Source organism: Balaenoptera ricei, chromosome 8 (genome assembly GCF_028023285.1).
Source record: "Balaenoptera ricei isolate mBalRic1 chromosome 8, mBalRic1.hap2, whole genome shotgun sequence".
NCBI classification, from domain to species: domain Eukaryota; kingdom Metazoa; phylum Chordata; class Mammalia; order Artiodactyla; family Balaenopteridae; genus Balaenoptera; species Balaenoptera ricei.
The window spans coordinates 108806167-108826603 of record NC_082646.1 but is presented as its reverse complement, the minus strand read 5'-3'; the positions used below and the strand labels follow the sequence as shown (position 1 = coordinate 108826603).

General features: G+C 60.2%; 1 protein-coding gene and 1 long non-coding RNA gene across 4 annotated transcripts in view; one reads left to right on the top strand and one right to left on the bottom strand.

Annotated features, from left to right (window-relative positions):
• Positions 1–9561: 9561 nt before the first annotated feature.
• Positions 9562–20437, bottom strand: part of LOC132371030 (uncharacterized) — a 47347-nt gene continuing 36471 nt past the window's right edge. Inside the window, exon 3 of the long non-coding RNA XR_009504738.1 lies at positions 9562–10073. This is a non-coding gene — a long non-coding RNA (uncharacterized LOC132371030). The remainder of the gene's footprint in view (positions 10074–20437) is intronic.
• On the top strand, positions 10775–20414 carry CLCF1 (cardiotrophin like cytokine factor 1). 3 transcript variants are annotated; one of them, XM_059932154.1, is made up of 4 exons: positions 10775–10942; positions 14147–14286; positions 16970–17136; positions 18973–20414. In XM_059932154.1, the coding sequence occupies exons 3-4, from the start codon at positions 16984–16986 to the stop codon at positions 19465–19467; spliced, it is 648 nt and encodes a 215-aa protein (XP_059788137.1). In that variant the 5' UTR covers positions 10775–10942; positions 14147–14286; positions 16970–16983; the 3' UTR covers positions 19468–20414. The 3 variants fall into 3 exon arrangements, with proteins under 3 accessions (XP_059788137.1, XP_059788136.1, XP_059788135.1); XM_059932153.1 differs by lacking the exon at positions 14147–14286; XM_059932152.1 differs by lacking the exons at positions 10775–10942; positions 14147–14286 and adding an exon at positions 11483–11600.

The following is a 20437-nucleotide window of genomic DNA, read 5'->3' as shown; positions in this document are numbered from 1 at the left end:
GTCCCGCACCCTACATACTACAAGCCTCCAGCAAGCCCTGACTGCTCTGCCTCTCACACAGATGGCAACTTCGTCCTCCTCTCCCATGTCCACGGCCATCGTCCTGGCTCAGGCCACCATCATCTCTCACCCGAATGACTGTGGGAGCTCCCTGGGTGGTTCCCTGCCTCCTCCAGTCCTCTCTCCAAGCAGCATCAATGTGACCTTCCTAAAATATCAATTGTGTCATGCCTCTCCCTGGTGTAAACCCTGCAGTGGTTCCCAATTACTATACTTGCCATCAAATCTAAACCCCTTGGGGATTCCCTGGCAGTCCGGTGGTTAAGACACCACGCTTTTCACTGCTGAGGGCATGGGTTCAATCCCTGGTGGGGGAACTAAGATCCAGCAAGCCGTGAGTCCTGGCCGCCCCCCCAAAAATTCTAAACCCCTTACCCCAAACCTGCAGGAAGGAGCTGGCCCCACCCATCTCTCCACCTGTCTGTGGCATTCCTGTGCAGCAGAACTGGCCCCATCAGTTCCCTGAACCAACCACATCCTTTTCCACCTTGGGATCTCTGCAAAGCTGTTCCCACCACTTGGAATGCTCTTTCCCCTTCTCCCATGCTGGCGCCTTCTCTTCCTAGGGCTCAGCTTCAGTTGCCCATCCTCAGGCCTTCTCTGCTTCCCCCTCCACCCCCACCCACCCGCATTGTCTAGCCAAGCCCTTGCTCTGGGTTATCCACAGCACTTATCCCAACTCAACATTATTTCATAGTGTCTACTTCTTTAATGCCCCTAGTATGTCAGCCCCATGAGGGCAGGGACCTAGTCTGTTTTGTTTGTTACTGTATCCCTCTGCCTCCCACAGGGCCTGGCCCTCAGCAGGTGATCAGTAAGTATGCGTTCAGTGAATAGGTGTGTGACCCAAGTGTAGCTGAGTTGCCTCTGGTTCCCTCGTAGCACGTAGCACGGTGCTGTGATGAAAGGAACAAAACTTCCAACCTCTGCCCACAGTCCCACAGTCCAACCCTTCCGTGGACGATAGCTGTCTCCCCACATTATGTGCAAACCCTCCCACCCAAGGAACCTAGCATTCGTTATTCTCTTCCTTACTTTCCTCCTTCTCTCTGGATCTCGCCCTCTCTCTTTTTATTCCAGTGAAAATCAGCAGAGCCTTCACGGCTTCTCCACCTCTTCCCCACAGCCATTGCCGGAGCAGCCCAACTGGAACAGAAGATAGATGCCAAAACTCCTTGGAAGGCAGGGAGGGGAAGGTGTGACTAATCGCACACCCGTGCCTCTGCCCCTGACACCTATGGGACCAGTAGGGTCCTGTGGCCTCAAGGTCTTTGGAGCAAGGCCCCGGGGGGAGGGAGAGGGAGACATAAATGCTTTAGGACTTTCTTTTCTTTTTTAAAAAAATATTTATTTATTTGGTTGTGCTGGGTCTTAGTTGCAGCAGGCGGACTCCTTAGTTGAGGCATGTGAACTCTTAGTTACGGCGTGCATGTGGGATCTAGTTCCCTGACCAGGGATCGAACCCGGGCCCCCTGCATTGGGAGCACACGGAGTCTAATCCACTGCACCACCAGGGAATTCCCAGCGCTTTAGGACTTTTGATGAGTCTTTCTTACGCTGCACACACACACCTGCTAAAAGCTGGGAATCACCTGACCCTTCTGAAGGGTTCAGACATGAGAAAAGAGCCTAGAGCTGGGACTCGGGAGTTCTGGGTCTCTGGTCTGTGCTTCAGCGCTGACTTGCTGTGTGACTTTGGGCGAGTCCCTCCTGTCTCTGCGGCTGTACTTTGTGGTTGGTGGCACGAGATACTCATTGAGGTCCCTTCCCACCTTGATGTACTGTGATCCTGAGGGGGCCCTTCGGCTTCCCTGAGCCCATCACCTAGCCACAGCTCTGGAGAGGAGCTGGAATTGGCAGGCCTGCTTCCCCCAGGCTGTGGGGCTGGAAGGGAGCTCTCCAATTGGAGGCCAAGCAGCCTCTCCAGGCTTGCAGTTGGCATAGCCAAAAAGGCCTTTCAGGTCCAGAAGGGAGAACACACAACGGGGAACGAGGACCTTGTGACTCCAGCCCTGCTACAGACAGCCTCAAGCAAGTTGAGGCCCTTCTCTGAGCCTGTTTCCTCCTTGATAAAATGAGGGGGTTGGATGAGATGCTCTCTCAAGATCCTTTCAAATCCCACATTCTTACGGTCTTCACCATACCCCACAGTAGAGGTGGTCTCCTGCAAGTACACAAGTATGTGATTGTGTGGGAGTGTGTGTGTGTGTGTGTGTGTGTGTGTGTGTGAATGTCAGAGGTGGATATGGAATGGATGAAGGTGGTTACCATTTCAAACTTTTAAACTAATTTTCTGTCTGGAAATTTCTTCCGTTCAACCACCGCTTCTCACTCAACTGGTTACGTTTGAAATCGCAGAATCCTCAGAGCTCAGTAATTCGTTCATTTAACACGTGTTAGACATGCTTTCCTAAGTGTAGGAAAGAAAGCACACGATGAAAATCCCTGCCCTCGTCGGCTTCCACTCGACTAGAGAGAGACAAACCAGAGGGCCTGACTGTGCCAAAGCCTCTGGCAGAGTCTGCTGGGCTGCGCACACGGGAGACGGGATTTGCCTGGTGACTCTGGGGTTGCCGAGTGGGCAAGGGAGCTCTGAGCTGCTGGGGGCACTGAGCTGGTGGGGCTCTACTTGCCCACCTATCATGCCTTTGTGGCACACCAGGTGCCTCGAGCCCCCAGAGGCAAGCCCTGCCTGGGCCTTTCTTGTTCACTGGCATTTCTCCCAGCAACCAGAACAAGCCTGGCACATAGCAGTGGTTTAATAAACATAGGGCAGATGCCCCAAGAGTATAGGGTTCAGAGAGGTTACAAGACTTGAAGCCAGGGACTTCCCTGGTGGCGCAGTGGTTAAGAATCCACCTGCCAATGCAGGGGACACGGGTACGAGCCCTGGTCCGGGAAGAGCCCACATGCCGCGGAGCAGCTAAGACCGTGCGCCACAACTACGGAGCCTGCGCTCTAGAGCCCGTGCTCCGTAACAAGAGAAGCCACCCCAAGGAGAAGCCCGCACACCACAACCAAGAGTAGCCCCCGCTTGCCGCAACTAGAGAAAGCCTACGTGCAGCAACAAAGACCCGACACAGCCAAAAAATAAATAAATAAAGCCCTTAGTTCACACGGTCAGTGTTGCTGTTACTGTGATTGCTGTGTCCTAGCACCTCCATCTCTGGCGTGACCCCCTCATGGTATTCTGGGGTCAGGACCAGGGACAAAATACATCATCAGCACGGACAAAGCCAGGATGAATCCATACTAGGAACTGAGAGGGAAATCCCCCCACAGAAACATTACAGAGGAAAGTTCTGGAGGCCACGAACTGGAAAATACTCAGAGAATTGGGGTTGGGGTAAAAGTCAGCCCCAAGAAGAGGTGTGGGTGTAGGCGGGGCTGCGTGCCGCCCCTTGATTCTACGCCCCTTGATTCTGGGCCCTTGGTGTGCCCTCTGCCCCACCAGCTGCTGGAGGCTGGCATGAGGTAATGGCTGTGCCCACACTGCCAGGCTCCAGGCACAGGTCAGAGACCAGGTCCCTTCAGACTGCAGGGCTGAAGGTGGAGGGAGATGGGATGGAATTTTTAAACCCGCTGATGGGAAGGGGAAGCTCAGGCTTGTTCACCAAAACCTGGCATGCTGGAGTTACAGGGCCCCCTTGGAGCACAAGTGAGGTAAGTTTAGGACAAATCAAAGGCAGCGTGCTTCACCCAGCAGGGGAGGACTCCGATGGAACTCATTACCCCAAGATGTGGTCTCGGCTGGAAGTATAAATAGCTTCACAAAAGGTTTAGATAAATCTGTGGATGACAGCTCCATTCATGGGTTAGAAGGGAAGGAAGCTGTTTGTGGCCTGTGGGCCCGTGGGGAAAGCATCAGGGAGGCGACCTGGCCTCCCTGAGACCACCCCTCGGGGCCCCTGTTGGAGGCCGGCTTTGGGCCGAGGGGACCCGGGCAGCAGTGTCGGTGTTCCTACAGCCTGGAGCCCAGCCTGAGCCCCCGGCCCTTTCCTCAGTGCCCCCATCCCTCGCCATCTGCTGTTTCGGGAGCCATGGGACCACCCGCTCTGGGGAAAGCGCCCTGTCCTGGCTGTCCCCTAAGGGACCAGCAGAGGGAGACAGACACCGTGTCCAGTCCCAGCTTCCAGCACAGAGACCAGGTTGGTCTGCCCTGGGGAGGGCAAGCAGGCACCCGAGGGTCCCAGCTCGGTGTCCAACACAGGGCTAGGCGCCCAAGGAGGGAGGGGCCCAGAAGGCATCCTCCCTGGCCAAGGGGGGCTTCCTACGGTGCCGGGGGGGTGCGGGGAGGAGAGACTTCAGAGAACTGGGGGCAGGGCGGGGATGAGGCCACTAAGAGCAGGGCGGCTCTGGAGCCATCTTCCCTCTGTCCCTGCAGACCCCCAGCCCCTGGTGGGCAGGGTGCGGTCTCCGTAGGACCACGCTGTTCCGCGGGCACATACAGGAGGTGCTTCAGAAAGCCTTGAGGGGGGCGACTGAGCCCCACAGGCCCGAGTGCCAGCTCCTCCCGGCCCAGGAACCGGTTCCAGGCCAGGTGTGGTTCCCCAACTTTGGCTGCTCGGCTTCTCCCCAGCCACCCTCAAAGTCTCCCTTGACATCCCCCTGACCTCTGACCTCTCCCTTCTTGGCACTACAGCCGTTCTCACACCTGTCCGAGCTCTTGAGTCCCTGTTTCATTTAACAATGAAATTTTCATTTTGCAGCCGTCAGCGGCTGAAACTGACACATGCTCAGGGTGCTCTGCTGAGGATCACGAGGTGGACCTCCCTGTGTCCATCCTTCCCGCTCCGGCCGGCCCTCCTCCAAGACACTGACCCCCTGTGAGGAGGCTGTCTGGGATGCCGGAAGCAGATGCTCAGGATCATTTATCGTTGGAGGAAAGCTGAGCAGCGGCCCAACTCCAGAACTCTCTAGAGTTCTGTGTCTGTGCCCAGTGTGGGGAGTCAGCCTGGGGGTGCTGGGGACAGGCCTCAGGAAGAAGGCAGAATGGAAAGAACAGAGTAGGTACAGACAGACAGACTTGTAGACATGGAGGCTTGCAGGGGTCAGGGCACATCATTAGCAGAGGTGGGAGGATAGGGCATGAAGGGCAGATAATAATAATATTTAACCTTGTCGCGTGTTAAGTGCCAGAGATTTGACTTGTGTTAACTCTATCATCCCTTATTCTGAGGAAGGCACCATTATCATCTCCCCTGTCTTATGCAAGAGAAAACTGAGGTGTAGAGGGGTCAAGTGGCTCACCCAAGGTCACACAGCTGGTGAAGACGGAGCGGCACCCTCAAGTGCTGTCAAGCTCCCAGCGGTGCTGGGACAGCCCCCCAGAGGTGCCAAGTGCAGTCTGTCCTCTGAGCCCCTGCCCCCACCCCCGGGGCCCCTGTGGAACCCCGACAGTCTGGAGAAAGCCTGAGAAGGCTGAAGGAGGAAGGCTGGTGGGAAGGAGGGGACAGAGCGGGAGGAGCCGGCAGTGACTCAGCAGGGCAGGATAAGGATCTTCCTGCAGGATAAGGGAGAGGTAACCCCACTCCTCTGCCGGGTGCCGGAGTCACAGAGCCTGAGGCATGGGTTGTCCAGGGCAATGGAACATCCCGGAGAATGGCGGGGGAGCTCCTGGCGGACGACGGGGGTGGTGGTGGAGCCCCTGGGGGTATCCCTCCTGCCACTGTCCTCCTCACACACCCATCACCCTGACATCCTTGCAGACGGGGAGCGAGCCCAGGTAGGGCAGGGGAGAGGCAGGCAGCAGGACCTGGTTCCTCTCCTCGGCTGGGAGGCAGGGGCTGTGGGCGCCGTTTATCTCGGGAGGCCTGAGCTGGGCCAGGTGTAGGTGGGGGACGCAGGGCTATTGCTAAGGTAGGAGGAGGCCTTTGGCCCCGGGGTTTCCGCTGACATCACAGCCAGCTCAGGGTGAGGCAGGGCCCTCTGGGCTCCTGCCCCTGGAAGAAAGGGGAAAGTGCACTCCCCGCCGCCTTTCCTCCCCCTGCTGCCCTCGGTGGCCCCTGCGCCTGCACAGTCACGCTGGAGCATGCGCCGCAACGGTGGAGGGGCGCCCCTCCTGGGGTGCAAGTCCCTGGCGGCGGCTCGCTTTGCAGGCCACACGGCCGGTCTGGCCCTCAGGAGGTACAGCCTTGTACGCCTTGCCTGCGTACGCTCTGTGCGCAGGCAGCCGTCTGCCTTCCAGCTCAGTGCTCATTCCATGATTCAAACTCACTGCTCTGCTCGCGGAATCTACAATTCCAGCTGAGGGGACTGGAGTGGTCCTGGGCTGGCACCTCTCACCGACCCAGGAGGGCCACGTGGCATGGCTGGCCCAGTCAGTCGTGTGTGGCGGGTCGCGGGCAGGAGAGCCCAGGTCTCCTGCTCCAGGCACATGGGGACTCTCTGTCCCAGAGAACGTGCTCGTGTCCTGAAGAGAGAGACCAGGCGTGCCCCAGGTTAGATGCCTCACAGCCAGGGGTGCTCAGCACGTGCTGCTGTCTCCGCGTCCAGCCTCTTCTCCTTTCAAGAGTCCCTGCGCGCCTGCGCCGTGGGGGCAGTTAAGAGGGCGAGGTGCTGAAGGCAAATGGTCCTCAGTTCCAGCCCTGGTTCTACCTCCTGGTGTGACCTTAGACAAGTGACTTCATCTTACCAAGCCTCAGTCCCCTCGTGTGTAAAATGGGGAAACAACAGTTCTTATTTTCTAGGGTTATTGTAAGAATGGAGTGAAATCATTCACATAAAGCCTTAGCACAGACGCTGACTCGTGGTGACAGCTCGGTACGTTTCAACGCTCGTCATGAGTTAAGCCTGAGAGGCGCAAAGGAGCAGCGTGTCACCAAGGAATGCCAGGCGTTGCAGCAGCCTGGCGGAGTCTGTGGGGCGGGCCGCTGCCTCTCGACCCCAGGGCCTCCTAGGCCTCCTCTCTGTGTCCCTGGCACCTGGCACAGAGTTGGAACTCAAGGAATGTTTGGTGAACAAATGAATGAACGAGTGAATGTCCTTACTCATCTCTGTGGGCTTCTCCAATACCACACTCCTGCTCACCTACCAGGAGGGGACTGGACCAGAGGCTTCCCCAGACACCCGAGGGGTCAGGGCCCCTTTATTGCCAGTTCTGCATCTGTGTGGGACATGGGGCCTTTGGGGCATATAGAGAGCCTTCCCTGGGGATGCCAGTTATGGGGGGAGGAGGGGAGGCAGGAGGGAGGGGTGGAACCCTAGCCTGTCCCTGAGCCAACACTGACTCACCCCCAGCCCCTTGGAGGGCAGCTCAGTCGTCTCTGGGTGCCAGCCCTGCCCCCTACCCAGACACACGCTTTGAGGCCTGACCTCTACCCCCTGCGGAGGGTAAGGACTGAAGCCTGGAAGGCCAGAGAGGACATCAAAACAGCATCCTCCTCAGCAGCTCGCTGATACTCCCACCATCCCGTGGGAAGGGAGGCAGAGGTGGTCATAGCGCATTCTGCTGAGAGGTGGTGGGCTTGTCCCCAGGCCCGCCGCCCAATTGGAAGCCCGGCATCCTGACTCCCAGTCCTGCCCTGTGCCCTCTGCCCACTGCAGGCAGCCCCGTGAGCTACGCCCAGTGCGACCCACCGTGGGGCTTCGGCCTGTGGTTGGTTGCCGCTGCCCTTCCTGCCATCCAGCCACATTTCCACCCAGAAGCTCCACCTCCTCCCAGAGCTCTCCTTCCCTCCTCATCCTCTGATCTCAGTTTAATGAGTGTCCCTTGTCACAAGACTGTGAGATTCTTGAAGGCAGGGGTGGGTTTTCCTTGTCTCTCTGTCCTTTACAGGACCTGGCACCCAGCAGGGGCTCAGGAAATACCTGTGCAACGCTTCGTGGGACAGATGGATCTGGAGCTCAGGGGGCCAGTGTCTCCTCTAACCTCTGCCCTGCCCCCAGCAGCAATCCCAGATCGTGAGAGCTGGCAGGGCCCCGAACAAACATCCCTTTCTGAGAGCCACAGGGGTGCAGGAACTTCCCCAAGGTCCCCAGCTGGAAATCAGAGGGCAGCCACCTGTGCCCACCACCCCACAGAAAGCCTGGAGGGGTTCTCGCTGCTCTGCTTCTCCCTTCTCCCCGCAACTCCCTCAGCCCAGCCCCCTTTGGGATTTGGCAGAATAAAGGCACAGTCTTTATTCTAGCCCCTACCCCAAACCAACTGGCAGCTCTTAGCCTGCTGCCTTTGCCCAGACATGGCAGAGGGGCACTGGCAGCTTGGAGACGGAGTTGATTTTCCCTTTGGCAGTAGGGAAGATGGGGGAGGGGAGAGGCTTGCCCCCCCAACTCCCCGCCAGCCAGGTGAGGGGAGAGGGCAGGGATGCGAGTCCAGACAAGAGGCAGAGGGAGAACACGACTTCCCCAGCTTGTAGGGTCACGGCATCAAGCCCGGGGCTGTGTGGAAAGCCAGTTGTCCCTGCACCCAGCTGGCCTGGGTCCTGCAGACCGAGGCTTTCTCTCTCGACTCCCGAGGTGAACATTTGCTGGCGGGGGTGAGGGCATGGGAAACTTTCCTCCCCTTCCACTGCAGTCCGCTCCTCTTTGTGTCCCCTGCCCCGTCCCTTCTTTTCTCCCTCCTCTTCCCTCAGCACCCCCCTTCCTTCGGCTCCCCTCTCCCTCTTTCCCCTTTCTCCCCTGGCCCCTCCTCCTCTCCCTTGTTGGGGTTGCTTTCTCCCTGACTCAGCAAGGTGCTTTATAAGGTGCTGAGGGGCTCAGCCAAATCCAAACCACATTGTCTGTGCAGACACTCGGGGCAGGCTGCACACCAGGGGAGAAGGACTTGAGAGGCTCCCATCTCCCCCTCCCGCTCCCCTCCCTTCTGTGGCTCCCTCCCTCTGAAAGGGTGGCTGCTAGGGGACCTCCTGGCCAGCCTCAGTGCCAGTCACCCACTGGGCATCTGCCTCCTTGACCTTGGCCTGGGCATCAGAAGATCTTCGGGCTCACTGGCCAAGAATGTCATTCACACTCCACGGCGTTCTGGCTGGGGGAGGGGCGGGAGGGAGGCCCCCCACCCAGCACTTTTGCAAAGGGCCCCTCCAAGGCAGGTTTCATCAGAGCTGCTCCTGACGCCCCAGAAAATCTCCTGTCCCCAACCCCCCACCAGCTCCCCTTTCTCAGCTCATTTTCTCCTCGTTTAGGAAATAAAAGAAAGAAAGCGGAAAAAAAAACCCCAAAACAAACCCAACAACAAAGTCTGTCCCACTCCAGTGAGGTAATTGAAAACAAACTTCTTCCCCACCCCCCCAACCCCCCCATCCCAGTTCTCGAAGTGCAGAAAAGGGAAGAGCTGCCCTGGGAACCCAGCGCTGGTCATGCCCACGCTGCCTGCTCTGACCCACAGGCTGGAGGGGCTATGGCAGGGTGGGCACGGTGCCCTTCCTTCTCGGGGCAGGGGGGCGGGGGCCCAGGGCAGGAGTGGTGAGCGCAGGCTCTGATGCTATTCCAGAGAGGAATCACCTCTCAGGTCTGGCCCACCACCTCTCCCTCCTTGAAACAGCAAATAAACAACAACAAAAGCAACTTATTACCAAGTGATTTAATTGGCGGTCCCGTTCTAGAGCACTCAAGCCTTGGAGACCAAATGACCGTCCCCCAAGAAAAGTCACGGAGTGGGGATGTCTGCAGGCCCCCAGATGAGAGCTGTTTCCTTTCCACGGTCCTTGGCAGCCCTCTGTACAGGGAGGAAGGGAGACCCTCCAGGGAGGGTCTAGGCTATGGGTCCCCTAGGGATCCCGCCCGGCAAGTCCCAACCCAGGCCTGAGGGAAGGACGGAGGGAGAGCACTCCACACTCAAACCACCCCCACCCCAGCACCGGAAAAAACCTACAACCCAAGCCCCAAAGGCAGGAGAAAGCCGAATGGCTTCTTGGGGAAGCATTTCACAAGTGGGGACTCTTGGTCTGTCCATCGCCTTGAATTCGAACGGTCCCGCTGAGTCACCCCTGAAGCCTCTGGTGTTGAAACTGGTCCGGTGCCTCGTGCTGATTAATGAATTACAAATCCCCCACCCATGAGCACTCTCCTGGTGGCTGGGAAGAAGAATGAAGAACCCTGTGAACTTGAGAGAAAAACCCTCAGCCAAGTGCCCTCTTCTCTCCTCCACGCTGGGCAGTGGGCCTGTGTTGCCCTCTTCCTGCCCCCCACGGGGCATTGTGAGCCGGTTAGTGACCTGCCCCAGCCCCGGAGCCTCGCTTAGCCTCAGCTTTTGGAAATGGGACAGGCGGCGGGACAATAGGCAAGGGGGGCGGTCAGCCCAGACAAAGGGCAGCAGGAAAAACACCATCACTTGCTTCGAAGCCAGCTCGCTGGCATTTGGGAGGATGTGTCATTGCATTTACTCAGGGGGAGGGGGAGGGGGGGAGGGGAGGGAAGGTTAGAGACGTGGAGGCAGAGGTAGGGTGAGAGCTGGGACCCCGCCGGGCAGGGGGCAGGCGCCCCGGGCCGACACCGAGGGAGAAGAAAAGGAGCGGCCGGCTCACTCCCCTGGCTCTTGGGAGTTTGCAGAAGCACTGATGCCCTCCCGCCCCCTCCCCCAGGAGGCCCAGGGTGGTACCGCCGCAGCCTCGCCTCACCTCACCCCCCCTCGGTGTTGTGGGAGGGAGAGGAGACCCAGAAGCCCTCCCTTCCCTCCTCCCCCCTCCTCCCCCCACCCCGGGGAGGGCCGCTACAATTTGTGGTTACAGCTTTACACGTCAGAAAAAAAAAGTTTGCAGAATGTCCCACACCGAAAAAAAAAAAAAAAATCCGAAACCGAGCGAAAAAAACCTGCGAGTGGGCCTGGCGGATGGGATTATTAAAGCTTCGCCGGAGCCGAGGCTCGCCCTCCCACTCCGCCAGCCTCCGGGAGAGGAGCCGCGCCCGGCCCGCCCGGCCCCCAGCCCCATGGACCTCCGAGCAGGTAGGAGCCAGGCGTCCGAGGCCCCGGCCCCCCCCCACCCCGCCCAGGAGCCGCGAGATCCGGTTCCCGTCCTTCCCCCCGGGAGTCCCGAGCCGGGGCCCGGCCGGGGAGCCTGGCGCTGCCCCCGCCAGCGGGGCTCGGGCCAGGGGAGGCACGGCCGGGCGCCTTCGAGAGGGGCCGGGCGGGAACGCGGCATTCCTTGAGTCCGCTCGGCGGGGAGCCCCAGCGACCCGCAGACCTGGGAGGCGACCACCTGGAGCCCGGCGAGGCGGGGTCGCGGGATCCCGGAGGAGAGAGCCCCGCGCAGAAGTCGGGGAGAGCGAGTCCGAGGCGGGAGCGGGGCTGCGGGAGGGAGACGCGGCGCGCGGGGAGGAGGGGGCCGGGAGAGGAAGAGGGAGGGAGGGAGGGAGGCACGGGGAGCCCGAGGCCGGGCCGGCGGGAGGCGAGGAGAGGCCGACACCTCGGGCCGCGCCGCTCTCCCTCCCCGGCCCGCCGGGAGGGGAGGGCGGGAAGGAGGGCGGGCGAGAGGAGAGAGGAGGGCGGAGGGCAGAGCGAAGCCTGGCTGGTCCGGGCCGGGCCGCGGGAGTCGCGGCTTCCTCGCTGCGCGCCGCGCGGCCGGAGCCCACCATGCTGCCCGCAGCGGGGGAGCCGGCGGCAGGTAGGGGCCGGGCGGCGGGGCGGGAGGCGGCAGCGAGCCCCCCGGGCCGGCCCGCCGTGGCCTGGGAGTGATTAGTGCGGGGGGCGGGCGCAGCCCGGCCGGACCGGGCAGGAAAGTCTGTCACCGGCCGGGGAGCGGAGGCAGCGGCCGCTCGGTCCCGGCGGCCCGCGGGAGGGCGGGCGGGCAGGGCAGGGAATTGACGCGCGGGAAAGGGCAGCGGCCCGGCCGAGCCGGGAGCCCGGCGCCCCGGACCCCGCCCCCGCCCCCGCCGCCGGGAAGGGAGAGACCGGGCGGGAGCGGGCCGGGGGCGGGGCCGGGGGCGCCGGGGCCACACAGGGGGAAGGCGCCGCCGCTTCGGGGAGGGGGCCGGGAGCGAGAGGTCACCGCCGAGGGGGGAGGGCCGGCCGGGTTCTCGGGCCGAGCCCCTCGAGGGAAACCCCAAGTCCCCGGGCCTCGCCAGAGTCCCCTCATCCCTGCTCTCCCTACCTTCCTTCCCAGCAACTCCACACTGCGCTCCAGAAGCCCTCCCCAGACTCCCAATCCCAGAGGACGCGTCCCTGTTTCCTCCTGCGCCTGGCCTGGCCCTACCCCCTGGGGTAGGAGGGGGCTGCCAGGAGGGGAGGGGGCTGGAGGCTCGGCTCGGCAGGAGCGGTCCGAGCCTCGGAGAGAGGCTGTGGTTGGAGGCACTGGACCCACTCCTCTGTCAGGCGCTCTCTGACCCTGACCCATTACAGGCTGACACCTCTGAGCTTTCACTGTCCCCACGGACCCCCTCCCGCTCCAGGAGCACACAACTGTCGCCCCCCCGCCCCCGTAGGACACAGGGATACATCCCCCTGACAGATCAGACCCGTTCCCCCCACGGGCTCAGACACCCTCGCTGCCCTGGAGCCGGGCACTCCACCAGGGGAGGAAACGGGCACCAGGCAGAGGTGGCAGCAACTGTCACCCAGCAGCCCCAGAAGTCTCTCCTCCCAACTGATGTAGTGGCTCCCTCTCCCCCTGGCAGAGGCCTGCGCTGGGCCCGTTCACACTTCTGCACACCACCCCTCCGCACCAGCTACTCCGTTAGTGACACTTCACATTCCTCCCCACAATCCCACCTGCCTGTTCACACCCTGGCTCCTGCACGCTCCCTCTGAGCCCCTCCCATAGCCGCTGGATAACAACACCCTTTCAAGCACACCCACACAGTGGCCGGACTATTTCCTTCATTTTGCCCCCGTGCCTGCCTTCTGCTGGCTGCCTAGCTCCCCGGCTCCACCCAGCGTCCTCTTGCAGCACGATCCGGACCCTCTTGCTCCAACAAAAGCCCAACTCCTGGGTGGGAATGGACTCCACAAGGCTGGGAGGCTGGCCCGCCCATCTGTTTCTTTCCCTGGGCCTCAGTTTCTTCTTCTGTCATTTAGGCTGGACGAGAAGGGCAGGGAGGGGGCTGCTGAAGAGCACGGCAGAGATGGAGCGTCACGTGGTTTGGAATTTCGCATGCACAGTGCAACCCCTTCACACAAGCCCAGTTACCTGATGGGCTGGTGACAAAGTGAGGTCTCCTGACTTCTGGGCCCACGTGTACCCACTCACTAAGCCGATTCTCAGTTGCCTGGGGGATAGGGAACCAAGGAGAGGATGGAAGGGAGAGAAGGAACAGAGGGGAGGGCAGCCAGCCTAGAGGACAAGGAAAGATGGGCTGTTTCTTTGGGCCCTTCCCTTAGAAGGGGGGCTGGGAGGTGACCCCCAGGGCCGTTCCCTGGATCTCACACCACAGTGGACCCACCACCCCCTAAACCGCTCGTCCCCTCAGCGCACCTCAACAGATCCCTCCAAGGTCACCAGGATGCCGGTCCTGGTCTGGCCTGAGGGTGGGGCCTCTCCTCTGGCTCCCACATTCAGCCCAACACCTCTGGAGCTCTGCGATGCCTCCTTGGCTCCTACCTGTTGGGCTGATGGCTCTTAGCCACCAATCCCAGGTGCATGGTCTCCTGGCTGACCTGTCCTGCCCACCCTGACTACCCTGGCGCATTTGCACTGCTGAGCCCCCTACCTCCATTGCGTGAGGTCAAACTGGGGGAGACAGGCTGAGGGGGCAGCTGCCTAAACACACGCGTACACGGGTATGCCTGCCTGTGTAGCGGTGTCAGGGTGGCCATGCGCTTGCGTGGGCTGAGCGTGTGTGTGTGTGTGTGTGTGTGTGTGTGTTCATGAGGGGGGGCCTCGGTTCCCAGGGCCCAGGGATCTGGATGGAATTAGGGGCTGGCCCGGGCGGGGGCCAGGATGGGGGGTGGGGGGGCCGCAGCAGGAAACGTGAGCTGCTCTCATTAGCTCCTCACGTGCTCAGCTGGATTTATAAACACAGGGGAAGACGGGATGTAAACAATCAGTGGGCAGCAGCCAGAAGCAGAGCTGGGGCGGGGGCTGGGTGGGGGGCCAGGACTCGGGGAGGGGGCCCAGGACACAGCCCCCGGTGGCCGGTCCACCTGCACACCATGAGCCTGGAGAGGAGGATGGATGTGAGGGCTCCAGGATGCCCACTGTGCTTGCCCTCCTAGGAACGTAGGCAGGCGGCGAGCTGTGCTGAGTTCCGGTGCTCACGACTAAACCACAGGTGTTCTCTGCCCCAGACGGCTTTCAGTTTTGCTGCCTAAGATATGGGACATCTTGCCCAGAGTGGAGGCTGTCCTAATAGAGGGTAGAGCCCTGTCACCTTACTCCTCTCCTGGCCTCTTCTCCCTCTGGATTTCTGAGGCTCCTTCCCTCTTTCTGGCTCTCTCCATGGGTCGATCCCGCAGCTTCTTCAGCTTCCCCCCCCCCGCCCCCCCCCCCAGCCTTCAGTGACACAGTTACCTCAGAACTGAAATATTCCTGGAAACACCGGCCTTGTCTGGTTAATTTCACGAGCCGTTTTTCTGCCCAGATGACTTCGCTCTTGTTTTTCCAAAGGCTTCTCCCCCTGCTGTCCCTGTATAGGGAGCCAGTCCTCCCTAGGGATGTCCCGCAGGGCCCAGAAGGGGAGGGGGCAAACAAGGCCCAGAGCTGGGTTCCTGACCCCCACCCCTACCCACCCCCTCCCACCGTGGGCCAGGCAGAGCCCAGTTCCAGAACTCTGGCTAGCAGGGCTGCCTGGAGCAGGGTGGGGTAAAGAGGCGAGCCTAGTTCTCCACTGCTGCTTCAGCTGGGACCCTCGGCCTTGCCACTAACCGCGGAAAGAGACCAGACTCAATCCTGAAAGCTACCTCAAGGCTGCAAGGACCGCTGCCCACATCAGCAGGTCTCCAGCCTCTGAAACTAACCCCACATTGTACCCAGAGGATCCTGGAGGTGACTCAGCCAGATAGCCAGGCTGAAGGCAGCAGAGGAGAAGGGCCTGGAATTGTGTTGGGATGTGAAGAACGGAGAATAAGAAGGAACTCAGAGAGTCAGCAAGAGCTAGGGGTGGAAAGGAAGAATGAGGAAAGGACCATTTGGGAGGGAAGCCACAGGCTGCAGGTGGGGAAGAGGAAAAGGGGAGCCTGTCTCCCCAGGGAGCAGTTATGAGGCTGATCCTGCTTTCTGTCCTAAAACACACGTGGGTGGCACACACACACTCACACAGACACACACACCCTCGAACCAAGAGCCCTCCACCCGAGAGGGCAGGGTTCCTGAGACTAGTGGCAGCCCTGCTACTGCATTCTATCCGTGAAGCCAGCCAGTAAAGCATCTGAAAGAGTCAGGACTGACCAGCTGCGCCATTGCAAAAGTTCCCACCTGAGCCCTGCGCTCTGTAAGAGACATTCCATAGAGTGTGAATCCTAAACCCCTCCTCGTTTGTAACCCTCTCTAAAGCCCTGACCCAGCGTTATGACTAAGTCTAAACCTACCTAGTCTTAGTCCTTTCTTAACTCCACACTTATCTTAAGTACAGTCAAATTGTTAAACCCCCATCCAACTTATTTCTATCAAAGCAACGTATGTCATTGTAGAAAATTTGACAGTATATAATATAAACTAGAAGAAAGAAACCACTCGTGATCTCACACCTACCCAAGCTCAAAGCCCAAACTAGCCCTCCTCTTGCTGGCAGGCCATGCATCACGCCATCTGACAGCTAAATCAACAAATTCACAAACCTTAGCCCCAGCCAACCCTCTGCCTGCCCAGACCTAACCACATCCCCCAGCTGAACTCAAGCCTCAACCACACTCAGTCAGCCAAATCCCAATAAACTAACCTGAAGCTTTGAAAGGAACCCAGTCCTTAAACCTAACCTAGCTCAATGCCAATTACAGCCTTACTCTACCCTAACCCTCATTGCCACTGCCAGTCCCAATGCCCACTGAATCCTGGCCTAGTGCTCTTGACCTTGGACCTCACCTAAAAGCTGGGAAAATCATGTTTCCCAACTGCCTAGTCTGTCCTCACAGCATTGACCCCTGGCCTCTGGTATCCTGCGGGGCCCAAACCCTCCAGCACCGTCAGCAGACAAGCCCTCCTCAGCAGATACATCATATTCTCTCTCTCTCTCTCCCCTCCCCCTCTCCCTCCCCCTCTCCCTCCCCCTGCCCCCTCTCTTCGCTGCAGGCTGATCACCAAGTCTCATTCAGGTCACACTTTTCCCCATCCAGTACCCTAGAGGAGAATGGGGCAGATCTCCACGCTGCAGCCAGCCTCTCAGAGTGACACTAAATCTCCTTCAATCTAAGTCTATCCTACACTTTCCACACCTGGGAATCAAATCCCAGAATGTACCCACCACCGCCTGCCCGAGCCAGCCCCGTGTCCTTCAGCCCGCCCCTGGTGGTCCACAGCTCCACCTTGCCTCTGACCCCGGTGGTTTGACCCTACGTCCTGCCTCTGGCTCAACTCCCACTCGTGGCCGCCTCTGGGGCGCCCCTCTCAGGGCCGACTTCTCTCAGCTTGAAGCTCTGACACGTGCTGTTTCCCAACCCCTTGGCTCCCCCTAAACTGCAGTGGGACCCGGAGGGTGGGAGAGGAGGCCGAGGTACACCTGGAACCCGGGAATACTGATTCTGATCCGCAGTCCCTTGGCCTGGCCCCCCATGTACACACACACACACACACACACGCACGCACGTGCGCACACACACACACGCACGTCGGCACACATAGTGACTTAGCTGACACACAAATACTCTCCAGTACCTCCTGGTAGACACACAGGCCAAGTCCTCTTCCTCAGACACAAACATGCCTCCATGCACACACTTTCTCAGGCCAGGAACACTCCCCTCCTCCACTCCCCCCACCTCCCATCTGGTGGTCCACCCTCACCCCCCTCCCAGCCTATGGTGGGGACAGACACCTGCGGGGCTGCTAGCTGCTTCCTGGACCGGGCCGGGCCACCCTCATGCCTCTCGCCGTCTCGTCCACAGGGGACTCGTGGGGGATGCTCGCGTGCCTGTGTGCTGTGCTCTGGCACCTCCCTGCAGTGCCAGCCCTCAACCGCACAGGGGACCCGGGGCCTGGCCCCTCCATCCAAAAAACCTATGACCTCACCCGCTACCTGGAGCACCAGCTCCGCAGCTTGGCCGGGACCTATGTGAGTATCCAGGGCAGCTCAGGGGCTGGGCGTTGGGTGAAGAATGGGAGTGGGGGAAGAGAGGCCAACCGGTGGGGGTCCTGGTGAATGATGGGGTGATGGGGAGGGGCTTTGGCTCCAAGCAGTCTCCCTGTCTGGCCTATCTCCCGCCCTTCCCTCTTAGGGAGGGTGCCCCCTCCTCCCCATCCCTGGCCCCAGGACTAGGCATGTGGGCAGGCCTCGCACCCGCCTTGGCCCATCGCCCCGCTGGCTGCCGGCCCAGCCGCCCGCCTCCCCCTGGGGGCCGGGGAAGTCTCCTCTGTTTACACCGTGTTGTGGTGTCTCTCGCACACGGGTGGGGCTGGGTGGGGATGGAGGGGCCCCACCTCCCGTGCCTGTGTTCCAGCTCGTCTCTGCCCCAGACCTGGGGCCCTGCTGCTCTGGACCCATGGGCCTCCCTTCTGTCTGCCTCTCCCATCCTAGCTGGGCCTCCTAGGGGGGACTTGGGGGAAGGGGGCTGCAGGGAACCCAGGCCAGGAGTGGCAGGGGGTTCAGGGTGCGGATGGAAGCCGTGCCATAAGGATCTGGGGGCGGTCCAGAGGTGCTCAGAGAGCCCAGGAGAGGAGGAAGGAGGGTCAGGGTTCCAAGGACCGTGGGGAACTGGCCCCTCTTCCCGTGTTCCTCTTCCACATCCCAGACCCTACTTTGGAGCCAGGGAAAGAAAGGGGAGGAGGGTGGCGGGGGAGCTGGCTCCGGCCCCAGGATACACCGAGGAAATGAGTTTGTCTCTGTGCTTGTCAGCGTGGGAACCTCCCCCGGGCCCTTGCCTATCCCAGGCCTCGCCCCTCGCTTCTCCCTTTCTCTCCCAGCTGAACCGTCTCCCTCACCCTTTCCCTGGGCCCCAGGCCTCTCCCCGGAGGGTTGGCAAGGCTCTCTCCTCTTCCCTAGACTGTCTTCGATACCCTTCCTCCTGCCCAACTCTTGAGATGGCCTCAGTTTCTTCCTTCTGCAGCCTTGCGCCTATGAGTGCTTCTTTGGGGGCCTTAGTGAGTACCTTGTCCCCGGCCCTTCAGCTGGTGGACCATGCGTGCCAAGGGGCAAAGGCAGCTCAGATGGTCATGAGCCCCTCTGCCTTTCCACCCGCTCTTCCCTCTCTGGTTTCCCGTCCAGAAAACCTGTGCTTGACTGCTACCCCCCTAGCTCCCGACCCTTTTTCTCCCCGGGCTGCCAAATCTCTTGAAGGAGTGGTCTGCAGCCTCTGCCTCCACTTCCTCTCCACCCACTCACTCCTTAACCCCCTGCAATCTGGCTTCCAGGCCACTGGAACGGTTCTCTCCAAGGTCGTCAGGCACCTCCTTCTTGCCAAACCCAATGGCATTTCTAAGGTTCATTCTCCTTGCTCTCTGTTTTGCAGCCCCACTGCTGAGCGTTGCTGCCTTCTCGAACTCCTCACCTTGGCTCTGACTCTCCTGGTCCACCTTCACCTCTGCGGCCTGGCCTCCTGGGTCCTTGTGGCTCCTCTTCCTCTCTGTCCCGCCCCCACGGTGGGCGCTCTCCCAAGGCTGGTACTCTCAGCCAATCAGCACGTCCTTCCTGAGTTTCTCCTGCGTGTTATTCTCTTTCTGCACTTCTCCATAGGAGATCTCATCACCCCCATTGCTTCAGCTGTCACCTCCATGCAAATGACATCGCTGGAGAAACTTAGGGGAGGCCCACAAACAGAGAGGCCTAGTGCGGAGGTGGGGCCGGTGTCAGGGGACACAGGAAATAGCAGCTTTGGGGGCAGGTATCTCCGGGCAGGCAGGCGAGCTGGCTTCTCCGCCCCCCTCCCTCCCCATCGCCCTCTCCTTTTCACAGCTGAACTACCTGGGCCCCCCTTTCAACGAGCCTGACTTCAACCCACCTCGGCTGGGGGCGGAGACTCTGCCCAGGGCCACTGTCAACCTGGAGGTGTGGCGAAGCCTCAACGACAGACTGCGGCTGACCCAGAACTACGAGGCCTACAGCCACCTCCTGTGCTACTTGCGTGGCCTCAACCGCCAGGCCGCCACGGCCGAGCTGCGCCGCAGCCTGGCCCACTTCTGCACCAGCCTCCAGGGCCTGCTGGGCAGCATCGCGGGCGTCATGGCAGCTCTGGGCTACCCGCTGCCCCAGCCTCTGCCCGGGACTGAGCCCACCTGGACCCCTGGCCCTGCCCACAGTGACTTCCTCCAGAAGATGGATGACTTCTGGCTGCTGAAGGAGCTGCAGACCTGGCTGTGGCGCTCGGCCAAGGACTTCAACCGGCTCAAGAAGAAGATGCAGCCTCCGGCAGCCGCGGTCACCCTGCACCTGGAGGCCCATGGCTTCTGATCCCTGACCTTTACCACCGTCTCTTTCCCCTCCCCCTTCAAGCCCTGCTCCCACTCTGGGAGGGAGAAACGCGTACACCAACACTTGTTGAGCCAGGAGACAGAAGCCATGAGCCTCTAGCCCTCCCTGGACTGGGAGGAGGGTGTGATGCAATAAGGCCCATCCCCTCCCCGCTTCCCTAAGTCCTACGGGTCTGGGGAAGAGGTGCAATAGGCCCCATCCCATTTCCACAGGACGTGATGCTCAAGGGAGCCCACAATGGTTCAAGTTGGTGCAAGGCTCTCACAGCTTCCTGTTCCCTGCCCACCACTTGCCAGTGCCCACCCAGCCCCTCAAGTGGCACTGCCAGGAAGCGTGCCTGGAGGGCAGGGAGGGGGCCACCATCGCACGTGCCTTTCTGGGGTGAAGCCCTTTGGCTGCCCTGCTCTCCTTAGATGGGTGTTGCTCCCCTACCCCCAAATAACTCAACACATCCAATTCAGGAAACAAACACAGTGGCAAGTCCAAACAGGAAGAGATGGGATCAAAAATGGAAGAGGTGGGATCTGCATTGGAGGTAATACTGAAAGCAGAGGGGCAGGGACAGACTGGACCCAGGGGTCCCCAAGGCAGTTGGTGGCACAAGGTGGCAACCAAAAGGACATTGCCTTGAATTTTCTTGCCAGCCCCAGGGTGCCTCCTCTCCGCCCCCTTTCCCAGGGTATCTATCTGTGGGTTGCCCAGGCTGGGGAGGGCAGCCATAGCCACAGCCACAGAACTTCCTGAAAGTTTACATTGCAGTAGCATTTCGGGGTGCGGGGGGCAGCTCCCCCAGGCCCTGCCCCCCAGCCCCACCCACTCATGACTCTAAGTTTGTTGTATTAATATTTATTTATTTGGAGATGTTATTTATTAGATGATATTTATTGCAGAATTTCTATTCTTGTATTAACAAATAAAATGCTTGCCCCAGAACTTCATCTCTTTGCTC